The sequence below is a fragment of the Chlorocebus sabaeus genome, chromosome 4 (genome assembly GCF_047675955.1).
Source record: "Chlorocebus sabaeus isolate Y175 chromosome 4, mChlSab1.0.hap1, whole genome shotgun sequence".
Taxonomy (NCBI): Eukaryota; Metazoa; Chordata; class Mammalia; order Primates; family Cercopithecidae; genus Chlorocebus; species Chlorocebus sabaeus.
In genome coordinates, this window is record NC_132907.1 from 2,600,690 (window position 1) to 2,613,237 (window position 12,548).

The 12,548-nt window shown below is 37.3% G+C and overlaps 1 protein-coding gene across 2 annotated transcripts in view; it reads right to left on the bottom strand.

The window, feature by feature from the left end:
* SLF1 (SMC5-SMC6 complex localization factor 1) overlaps positions 1 to 12,548 on the bottom strand; it is a 75,654-nt gene that overhangs the window by 49,763 nt on the left and 13,343 nt on the right. For both annotated transcript variants that reach the window (XM_007978544.3, XM_037982253.2), the window contains exon 5: positions 2,081 to 2,243. In XM_007978544.3, coding sequence (XP_007976735.2) covers positions 2,081 to 2,243 — 163 coding nt within the window. The remainder of the gene's footprint in view (positions 1 to 2,080; positions 2,244 to 12,548) is intronic.

Genomic DNA, 12,548 nt, shown 5'->3' on the forward strand with positions numbered 1-12,548 from the left:
TACTTAATACTACATGTAAACTATTCAGAGAGCTCTATCAGATAGTGTGCTTTTGGCTGCAAATAATAGAAAACCAACCCAAACTAACTTAAACAACATGGAAATGAATAACCACACAGAAGAGCAATGTGGTCTAATGGTAAAACAGGTTTCGGTGTTGTTTAATCCAGCAACTTAAGTAGCGCCAGGGTCTAGATTCTGTCTCTACACTCTGCTAACTACAGGGCTGGTTTCACCATAAAGCTAGTTCTTTTCATGGTTAACCAGTAGTATTTCAGGCTACATTCTTCTGTGTTCATATCTAGCAGGAGTCAGCCCGTCAGTGGCTTTCTTCTCATTATGAGAAAGCAACTTCCTAGAAGCTCTTACATACCTCTTTTCCTTACCCATTGATCAGAATTGGTTCACATGCTCATTCCTAACTAATGACTGTCAAGGACAATGAGATTATCTATAGTCCAAGCAGACCCATTCCTTGAACTAAGGTCAAATTTCCAACATACATTGCTGCTACTCATTAGGGAAAGGCAACTACATGATGATATATTGCACGTATTTTTGGAAGACTCAAACATCTTTCACAAATTCTCTATTAACAAATATTGAATGACAACCCATGTGCCAGGCTCTTTGTGAGGTGATCGGAATATAAAAATGGAAAAGACAGACATGATGCCTGATGACAAGGAGCTTTTGATCTACATGGGGAAACAGACATTAATCAAATAATCAGTCAATTACTTAACTGTAATTGTAGGGAGTACCAAGTTAAATAATGCTATGAGAACACATAGGTGAACTTCACTGAGTAAGGGGATCAAGGAGGCTTCCCTGTAGAGTAGCACTGTAACAGGAACCTGAAAGATGAGTAGAAGGCAGGAAGACCCAGAGAGTGAAGGTGTAGTGGAGAATAACTTTTCAGGAGGAGAAAATATCTTTCGAGAAGACACTGAGTTAGGAGTAGCTTAGCTTATTTAAGAAATTGGGAGAAGGAGTTTTCATATAGCATAGTGAGCATAGATAAGAGTGAAGCAGGATACAATTGAAAAGATAGAAATGACAGGAACCCTGTGGGAACATGTAAGCCATATTAGAGATTCAGCACTTTGTCCGAAGAGCAATGGAAAGCCATTGAAGGGCTTTACGTAGATGAATGACAGGATCAACACTGTTTTAGAAACAGCATTTTGATTGCTCTTTCTAAATGAACTAGAATACACTAAAGGAAAAGGAAAGAGTAACTAGGAAATTAGAGTAAAAAGGCAGTTACAGGAAGAATAATCATAAGCCTATTCCAGGAGTGCTGAGGAAAGATGATAAACTCAGTATGATGTTAGTACAGAAGTGCAGAGGAAACATGGTAAATTCAGTATGATGTTAGTACAGAAGGAGAAAAGTAGCTTGATTCAAGAAATATTTGAGATAAAATCAGTAAGATTTAGTAAGCTGACAGATGTGAGGAGTAAAGGAGAGAAAGATTTTAAGGGTAATTCCCAGACCTCGGACATAAAGTATTAGATAAAACATAATGGTATCTACAAGATGGGAAACAATGAAGATGACTTTTTCCTATATCAAGGTTGTTTTTGGACATACTAAGGGTTCTCTTCTACCCTGAGTGCTCTTAAAATTCTTGTTTGCATATCTCCTGGACAGTTTCTTCTAGGGTTTGATGCCCATTCAAACAACTTGAGGAGCATTATCCACACCAAGTAAGGAGGAGGATGTAGGGGAATAGGACAGGACAGTTATTTCTAAACCCTTAGAAATAGCTCTCTCTTTTCCAAAGGAAAAATAACCCCCAAATTCTCATACAATACTATATAATACTATATATTCTACTATCTTATTTATACTGACATTAAAATACTTAAACAAGTAAGCTTCTTTCAAATCTATAGGAAGTATTCATAAATATTTAAGTAATTGAGAGCCATTGACTTTAAAAAGTATCATTTAAATTACTATCAATATATTTTCAAAATTTAGAACACAACTTTAATATATATTTTACTATATTGATATTTTATAAAATGAATGCATGAAACAAAATAAAATGTTTACTATTTATTTTACTTACCTCTAAAAGAAAATCCCCTAGATACTGAATTGGATAAAATGGAGCCTTAAAGTTATCTTTTTCTTTCTCAGCTTTAATTCTTGCATTACTGGCAATCACATGAGTTATTCCACTTGGTGAACTTTTTGGTAAAATAACATTTGCCTTTCCAGCCTCCAAAACTCTAAATAAAAATGTAAATGGTATAAAAGTATTAGAAAATTCGAGTTTATTTAGTCAAATTATCTAAATTAATTTTTTCTTAGGAGTATGAATGAAATTTTCTAATAGGGACTAATTTCTTTGGGCAATTGAGGATCACAGAGAATACTGCAGTAATTTCTTAAATTATAAATTGTTCAGAGCAGATATTTAAGAAGTCATAGTAGTCTTTCTACCCATCCATTTCTTGATAAAGGAAAGGCTTTTAGGGATCAAGAATATTAAAGTATTCCCTAAGGAAAAGTCAATAAACCAAAAGAATAATGAAAGAAGTCTAAGAAAGCGGCTATCCTCAAAGGTAATGTACTCCCAAGAAAGTAATTCTGGACCACAAAATATGGAACCAGTTGCAAACACTCCTAAACAGTGAGCTTTCAAAAAATTTTAGCCTTGAACTACTTTAAAAAAAAATTAGCCTTGATCTATGTTAAGAAATACATTTTACAAAATAAAAAAACAAAATTAGAAAAAAACAAATTAAAAAATACATTTTACATTTAGACTAAGAAGACACACACAAGGAGAGACATACATCACAAAAGTTTCATGAAGTTCTGCTTCTGCTTAGGCTTCAGAAAGCCACAAGAGAGGCTACCACCTAACAATAAGAAAAAGTCAAATCATCTACAAAATCCTAACTTTTATTGACCCCATCAGAAAACCAAGGTAACAAGTCAACCTAGTAAGGTGATTTCTGAAGAGGGATAAGCTCTTTTATGAAGAGACTGGACACCCAAACTATTTCACTTTTGGCAGATCAAAGGAGCAACACATCTTTCATAAAAACATGTAAAAATTAAGTAGTTTACAAAATTTAGGGGCAACTATAGCTAGCATCACAGTTCAGAAAACTGAAAGTCCGTGACATAAGGGAAACTTGTCCTCGCTAGCAAGCTCTTTGCCACATGACTCCATTAAATGCTCATGAAAAAGACTGAGGGCAGGTGAGAAATGCAGGGAGCTCTCCTTGACAGCATAAGTGGGCCAGGTGGTGACCGGCTGCCATTAACGGATAGATATAAAACCAGGCCCACTTCTCCAGACTGTTCTCTCATATAAAGCAAAAGCCTTAAGTCACCTGGGTAAGAAAAGACAGTCTTGCCCTCAGACCTAGGAAAAGATGCACTTCTTCTCTTGGAGGGGTAGAAATAAACCTTACCTGCCCTTAGGGAAGGGTTAGGAAAATCTGCTGCTGCCCAGCCGGGGAAAAATACCCACTGTTTCTGGATGAGGGATAGAAGCAAAAAACATCTTCCCTGAAGGAGCAGCAGTAATGTCACTTAGGTCCCAGATCTTGTATCAATACACAGCAGATATCTAATACTGGAGGAGAGGCTGGAAACCCTCTTGCCCAGGCCACTGCCTATATGTACAAGGCAGAATTTAGCTGCCACAGAAGGCTGATACACAAACGCTGAGAAAGACCCAAACCCAGGGACCAATGGTACAGAAAATGCTTAAGGGTGAAATCTGTCTAGAAAAACTGGGAATATATCTACCCACACCCTCGATCTGAAGCTGAGTAACAACAGAGAAACAAAGAGTATGAAAAGAGACACCTTCTATGACCTAGTAGTTCAAGGATTGCTGAAAGCTAGGGCAGAGCAAGAATAGTGATGAGAAACCCTCCAGCATTCCAGTCCAGTCCCCATAATAAGCACAAAGAAACTGGAGCCCACTGCTGTAAGCTGAAGTGACGCACTGATGGTGATTATAGAATTAACCATACTCAAATTTAGCTGTCTTGTCGTTTCCTGCTGCTATAACAGAATACTGAAGACTTGGCAATTTGTAAGAAAAATCAGTTTTTACTCTTGGACTTTCAGATTTCCTGCTGCATCATCCCATGGAGATAAACAGAAGAGCAAGAGAGACCATGTGAGAGCTTACTTTTATAACCAAGCCAGTGCCATGATAATGGCATTAATTCCTTATTAAAGGCACCACCTTCCAATACTGTCACAATGGCAATTAAATTTCAACATGAGCTTTGGCGGGGCGGGGAGGGGGGAAGGCAACAACATTCACAATAGCACTAGCTCAATAACTGATAAGATTAACTCAATCACCCATACTAATGACCTTATAGAAGAGGTGGGTCTACTTTTTAGCTATAAATATTATTCACATCAGCCTCTATCAATATTCTTGTACATATGATATCTGGCATGCAATAAAAAATACTCAACATACAAAACAGGCAAGAAGAAAACCAAACCACTGTCAAGAGAAAGGAATCAACAATATACACTGAAATATGACCCACATGTTGAAATTATCAGAAAACAACTTTAACATAACTATGACTGATGTGTTAAAGGAACTAATGGAAAAAGTGGACAACGTACTTGAAGAAATGATGAATTCATTGGAGAGTTCAATGGAAACGGTAGAAATAAAAGGCATTATATCAAAGAATTTCTTTGACAAGCTCATCTGCAGACTGAACACAACTGAAAAAGGAATCACTGAATTTTAAGATTGGTCAATAGAATTATCCCAACTAAAAGTTTTTTTAAAAAAAGAATAAATCATGCAATAGCTATTGAAAATAATCAAATAGTTTAAAAAGCATGCAATGGAGTTCCAGAAGAACAACAGGAAGGAAGAAATATTTAAAAAGATAATGGCTGGAGAGTATCATATTTAATAAAAAAAACAAAAAACTCCACATACACAAGTTCAGAGATCCTCAAGCAAAATAAATCAATAAAATACACAAACACAAGCACTGTACTACACATCATAATCAAACTAGTAAAAACCAATGGCTAGGAGAAAATCTTGAAGAAAACCAGGGAAGACAAAATGAAACAGAAGAAAAGAATGACAGCTGACTTCTCATTAGAACTATGTAAGCCAGAAGAAAATGGAACAGAATCTTTATAATTATGAATTAAAATGAAAAAATTGTCGATCCATTATTCTATATGCAGTGAAAATATCTTCCAAAATTAAACACCTTCTCAATTAAAAAATGAGATAAATCATTCCCAGCACACTTACATTATAAGAACTGTTAAAAGGAGTTCTTTAGGCAAAAAAAAGTGTGATACCAGAGGAAAATTTGGAGCTACACAAAGAAACTAATAATGCCAGGAAATGGTAAAAATGAAGTCAAATATTGAACATATATTTCATTAAAATCATCTTAAAAGTAAATGACTAGCAAAAGTAAAATATTATCAATGTATTTGGAAGTTTATAATACAAAAAGGTCAACAATAGAAAAAAGGATAAGAAGAACAAATGGAAATACAGTTGACTCGTGAACAACACAGGTCCACAAAAGTTACACACCAAGTGTGTCTGCCTCTCCTGCCTCCCCTTCCACCTCTTTTGCCTCTGATACCCTTGAGACAGGAAAACCAACCCTTCCTACTACTCAGCCTACTCAGCATGAAGGCAACAAGGATGAAGACATTTATGATGATCCACTTTCACTTAACGAATATTAAATATATTTTCTCTCCCTTATGATTTTCTTATACATATAACAAAAGTTATGTTAACTGTTTATGTCATCAGTAAGGCTTCCAGTCAACAGTAGGCTATTAGTAGTTACGTTTTTGGGGAGTCAAGTTATACATGAATTTTCAACTGCACAGGGGGTCAGCACTCTAATCCCACATTGTTCAACTGTATGTTGTTCTAGGGTTTCTGCACTACATGCAAAAAGATACTGTTTGACATTTGACTATGAACAGTTAAAGATGGACACTGTATATACTAGAGCAACCATTAAATAAAGAGATCTAATACAGACATTAAAGGAAACCATTAAAAACACTCAACTAGTGGAAAAGAAGTCAAGGAAAAAGGGAAAGCAGAATAAATAAATGATGGGATGGCTGGGTGCACGGGCTCACGCCTGTAATCCCAGCATTTGGGAGGCCAAGGCAGCCAAATCACCTGAGGTCAGAAGTTTGAGACCAGCCTAGCCAACATGGTGAAACCCCGTCTCTAATAAAAACACAAAAATTAGTCGGGCATGGTGATGTGCACCTGTTATCCCAGTTATTCGGGAGGCTGAGGCAGGAGAATCATTTGAACTCGGGAGGTAGAGGTTGCAGTGAGCCAAGATAGAGCCACTGCACTCCAGCCTGAGCGACAGAGTCAAACTCCATCCAAAAAAAAAAAAAAAAAAAAGAAGAAGAAGAAGAAAATAAGGGCAGATGAGAAGAAAATAACCAGCAAGGTACTAGATTTAATTTGTTAACAATTAAATGTACATGTCCTCAACAATGCAATTAAAGGTGGAAATCATCAAATTACATTTTTAAGACACAACTCTAGAATGTCTATAAGAAACCCATTTTAAGTGAAAGAATATAAAATGATGTACATGCTGATGTTTCTTAAAGGAGCACTAAAGTGGCTATATTAGTATTAGACAAATCCAATTAATATCAAGCCTGGGATACCTGCATAAACCACAGAACTTCATAAAAACTGTGAGAGGGCAAAAAACAAATGGTCTCACTTTGACCCATCACACCTCTCCCTTACCCAACTTGGCACAGTGCCACAGAGAAAGGATTCTCCAGGGCTCACAGTTACTACTGTAGGCAAAGAGAACTGGAGGCGGGCATCGTGCTTTTATAGAATTCTGAGATACATCTCAGGAAGTCCACTCGGGTATCACTTCAAAGGGAGGACAAGGGGTAATGGCACAGCTAGACAACCTGGGGTCAGATAGAAACAAAGCAAGGAGGTAGAGCTCACAAAAACCAGTGCACAAATCTTGGTGGTGGCGCAACATACCTGCCATTAATGGCACCAAACCAGAAGTATCAGTCAACAGCATAGCACCTGCAAAGCTATTGTGGGATGTTCTACCTGGCGTGAATCCCTAGACGGGCAGCCTCCAGGCCCAGCCTCAAACCCTACCCCATGGTCTCACCCAGGGCATGAGACACTCACCACGCCACCAATATAAGAAACCAGGGGCTAGTTATGCCACAACTGGGAATTTCAACAGCACTTTGCGCAGCCTCAACATCCATGCCAAGATTCTTCTTAGGAAGGGAAGGACCATGACACTGCATTTCGGCAGAGTGGGGACTAGTTCTGCCATATGTGGGAGCTTAAACAGCATTCAGTACAGCCTTAACACACATCCAAAGACTCCATTCAGGGAAGGAGATGCCAACCACAGTGTATTTCAGTGAAGTACAGAGGCTAGTTCTGCCACACTCAGAACTCTGAACAGTGCTCAGCTCAGCTTCAAAGCCCACCTCAAGACCCCACCAAGGCTGTGAGGCAAACCCCAGTTGTAATTTGTACTAAGCATAGCAGTTAGGCCCATCCATCTTAAGCAGCAATTCTACTTAATCTTGGAGTACAATCTGCAACCTTGTCCAACTGCAGATCTCAAATATTGGTATACCTAGCCAGGGAATACACCCTGACCCTGGCCCAACTGAAGGCAATTGCAATGGCTAGCCTGCAGCTCTGCCTGATTGCAGAGCTCTGCCTGATTGCAGAGCTCAGTCAGTGGTTTTGCCTAACAGCAGAGCCCAGCCAGTACAGTCTCCTCTCCAAAATCAATGCAAAGGTAGCAGCCCAGCCATACAGAGTACCAGAAAGCAAGCTCTACCTGCTTGGAGTCATCACCAACCCATACAGAATCACAAGCAGTGATCTCCCAGTGATCACTAAACAGTGAAATTATATCCCTGCCAAGGAACACCTGTAAAAGCTGGACGAGGTGGCTGTCTCCACAAATGAAGAGACCCATGCAAAAACTCAAAGATTACAAAGAATCAGGGCACCTCCAAAGAAATTAACAAAGCTCCAACAAAGGACCCTAAAGGAATGGAGATCTATAGATCTACAGAAAGACAGACAAAGAATAATCCCTTTAAAGAAGTTCAGGCCAGGCTTAGTGGCCTATATCTGTAATCCAGCACTTTGGGAGGCCAAGGCAGGTGGATTACTTAAGGTCAGCAGTTTAAGACCAACCTGGCCAACACGGCAAAACTCCATCTTTGCTAAAATACAAAAAAAATTAGCCAGGCATGGTGGCCAGTGCCTGTAATCCCAGCTACTCAGGAGGCTGAGGCAGGGGATTCGCTTGAACCCAGGAGGAGAAGGTTGCAGTGAGCCAAGATTGTGCCACTGCACTTCCGCCTGGGTGACAGGGTGAGGTTCCATCTCAAAAAAAAAAAAAAATCAGTAAAATACAAGAACATACAGATTAAAAACTAAAATATGGAAAACAATACATGTACAAGAAGTCTGACAAAGAAATAAAAAGAATAAACAAAAACAAAACAAATTCTGGAGATGAAGAATATAATTACTAAAGTGAAAAATGCAACAGAAGGCTTCAACAATAGCAGACTTAATCAAACAGAGGAAAGAATCAGTGAGTTCAAAGAATTTTCCAGTCAGCAAAGCAAAAAAACCCAAAAGGATGAAGTCAATGGGAATTATGAGACCTAATAACTGCATAAAATTAGGTCAGCAGAAGATAGAGCAAAAGAACCAGAAAGCATATTTACGGAAATAATGGCTGAAAACTTCTGAAATCTGGGAAAAGATGGCCACATCCAGGGACAAGAAGCATAGTGGTTTCTAATGAAATTTAACCCGAAGGAGTATACCAAGGTATATAGTAATCAAATTATCAAAAATCAAAGACAAAAAAAAATTATGAAAGCAGTAGGAGATAAGAAACATATCACACACAAGAGTCTGAACATAATTACCAGTGGATGTGAAAGCAGAAACACTTCAAGTCAGGAAAGAGTCCCATGATATACTCAAAGCGATAAAGGAAAAAAACTGCCAATACCTTACTTACCTGGCTAAACTGTTCTTTGGAAATAACAGAGAAATTAAAAATTTCCCAAACAAAAAGTAAAGTAGTTTATCATGACAAGGCCTGACTGATACGAATTATGAAAGTTCTTTAAGTTATATCAAAAGGCCACGAATAAATAACATAAAACATACAAAAGTATAAAACTTAACAATCTAAGTAATGTAGAATCATATTCACAATATTCTGGACTAAAATGGTGGTGTGTGAAGCAATTTTATCTCTAGTGCAGTGGTTAATAGACAAATCTATAAAACAACCATAGCTATAATCGTCAGGGGATACAAATTAGAAAATCATATAAATTTTGACATCAAAACACAAAATGGGGGAGAGTAAACGTGTAGAATTATTATATGTTACCAAAGTTATCAGTTTAACATAGTGTGTTATAAGAATAAAATGTTTTATATAACTACATGGTAACCACAAAGGAAAATCTCTACTAGACACACAAAACATAAGCAGAAGGGAATCAATGCAAACCACTACAGAAAACCATCAAACCAAAATGGAAGACAGCAACATATGAAGAAACACAGTATATACAAATAAACTGGAAAACAAACTACAAAATGGCAGTAGTTAAGTCCTTACCCACTGATAATTACCCCAAACATAAATGGATTAACTTCTCCAAACAAAAGATATAGAGAGGTTGAATAGATTGAAAAAGCAAAAAAAGCAAAAAAAAAAAAGAAAAAAAAAGCCGACTATGTGCTGCCTACAGGAGACTAACTTCACCTCTAAGGACACACAGAGTGAAAATGAAGGGATGGAAAAGGATACTCCCCGTAAATGAAAACCAAAAGAGCAGGATTAGCTACACTCCTATAAGACAAAATAGAATTTACATTGAAAAACTGTAAACATTGGCCGGGTGCGGTGGCTCAAGACTATAATCCCAGCGCTTTGGGAGGCCGAGATGGGCGGATCACGAGGTCAGGAGATCGAGACCATCCTGGCTAACACGATGAAACCCCGTCTCTACTAAAAAATACAAAAAACTAGCCGGGCGAGGTGGCGGGCGCCTGTAGTCCCAGCTACTAGGGAGGCTGAGGCAGGAGAATGGCGTAAACCCGGGAGGCGGAGCTTGCAGTGAGCTGAGATTCGGCCACTGCACTCCAGCCTGGGCAACAGAGCAAGTCTCTGTCTCAAACATAAAAAGAAAAAAAAAAAAAAAAAAAAGAAAAACTGTAAACTTTATACCTGAAACTGCAAAACTATTAGAAAAAAACACAGGGGATAAACTACAGGACATTGGTCTGGGCAGTAATTTTTGGATTTGACTCCAAAAGTTCAGCCAACAAAAATGAAAACAGAACAGTGAGGTTACATAAAATTAAAAAGCTTCTGCACAGCAAAGGAAACATTTAACAGAATGAAGAGGCAATCTGTGGAATGGGGCCGGGCGCGGTGGCTCAAGCCTGTAATCCCAGCACTTTGGGAGGCCGAGACGGGCGGATCACGAGGTCAGGAGATCGAGACCATCCTGGCTAACATGGTGAAACCCCGTCTCTACTAAAAATACAAAAAACTAGCCGGGCGAGGTGGCAGGCGCCTGTGGTCCCAGCTACTCGGGAGGCTGAGGCAGGAGAATGGTGTGAACCTGGGAGGCGGAGCTTGCAGTGAGCTGAGATCCGGCCACTGCACTCCAGCCTGGGCGACAGAGCGAGACTCCGTCTCAAAAAAAAAAAAAAAAAAAAAAAAAAATCTGTGGAATGGGAGATAATGTTTTCAAGCCATACATGTAAAACCGGGTTAATATCCAAATACAAGGAACTCAACTCAATAACAAGAAAACAACCTGATTAAAAATGGGCAAAGGATCTGAATAGACACTTCTCATAACAAGATAAGCAAATGGCCAACAGATAAATTTTTAAATGCTCTATATCACTAATCATTAGGAAAATGAAAATTATATCTCAGTTCTCTCAGAATGGTTATTATCAAAAAGATGATTATTAGTGAAGATATAGAGAAAAGGGAGCCCTGGTATTCCCCAGTTGTTGGGAATGGAAATTAAAACAGCCATTATGGAAAACAGCATAAATGATCCTCAAAAAACTAAAAACAGAGTTACCATATAATCCAGCAATCCTACATTTGTGTATATACCAAAAGGATCTGAAACCAGTATGTTAAAGAGCTATCTGCACTCCCATATTTACTGCAGCATTATTCACAACAGTCAAGGTATAAAACCAACCTAAAGTGTATATAAATGGATGAATAAAAAATAAAGTATATATACACAATAGAATACTATACAGACTTTAGAAAGGGAAATTATGTCATCTGCAACAACATGGATGAACTGGAGGACATTATGCTAAGTGAACAATCCCAGCACAGAAAGACAAATACTATTTTTAACTTATATGTGAAAGTCTAAAAAAAATTAGATTTATAGAACCTAAAAAAGTTGAACACATAGGTGCAGACAGCAGAATGGTGGTTACCAAAGGCTGGAGGTGGGGGAATGGGAAATGTTGGTCAAAGGACACAATGACAAGTATTTGAGGTAATAGAAAATATAAGTAAAAATTAGAAAATCAGGGCCATTGACAAAATACATATGCAACTGATAACAGGATTTCAATATACGTAAAGCAAAAGCTGATAGGACTAACAGAAGTAATGACTAATCCAAAATTACAGTTAGAAAATTAAGTTATTTTATCAGTAATTGGGAATTAAATAATAAACTTGTAAGTAATCAATGGGTCAAAGAAGAAACAAAAAGGAAAATTTAAAAATACCCTGAACTTAATAAAAAAGCAAACACGATTAATAAAAATTTGCGTGATGTAGATAAAGCAATGTTTGGGGGCAACTAACAGAAAAATAGGTCTAAAATCAGTGATCCAAGTTTTTACCTCAAAAACAAAAAACCAACCAAAGCAAATTAAGCCTAAAGCAAGGATGGAAATAATAAAACCAAGGACAGAAATCAATGAAATAAGAAACAATAGAGAAAATTAATAAAACCAAAATGAGTATTGAAATTTCACTTCCAATTGTTCTTTGCTAGTATATAAGAATGCAATTAAATTTTATACAGTGATCTGCTATCTTTTGATCTCGCTAAATTCACTAGTTCTAGTATCTTGGTTAAATTTTTTAGTATACAACCATGTCTTTGGAAATAAAGACAATTATTTTTCTTTCTTTGCAATTTTATGCCTCATTTCTTTTTCTGGCTTATTGCAATGGCTAGTTCATCTAGTAAAGTCTAAACAGAAACTGTAAGATTCAGCATCCTTGCCTTGTTACCAATCATAAGGAAAAACATCTTTCACCATTAAACATGACATTAAGTTTAGATATTTACATAGATTTCATTTATCAGGTTTAGGATACAAAAATCATTTTAAAAAACTTGCAGATAGAATCAGAAAACTATTAAAAATGAACCAGAAAAAAATACACCATGAT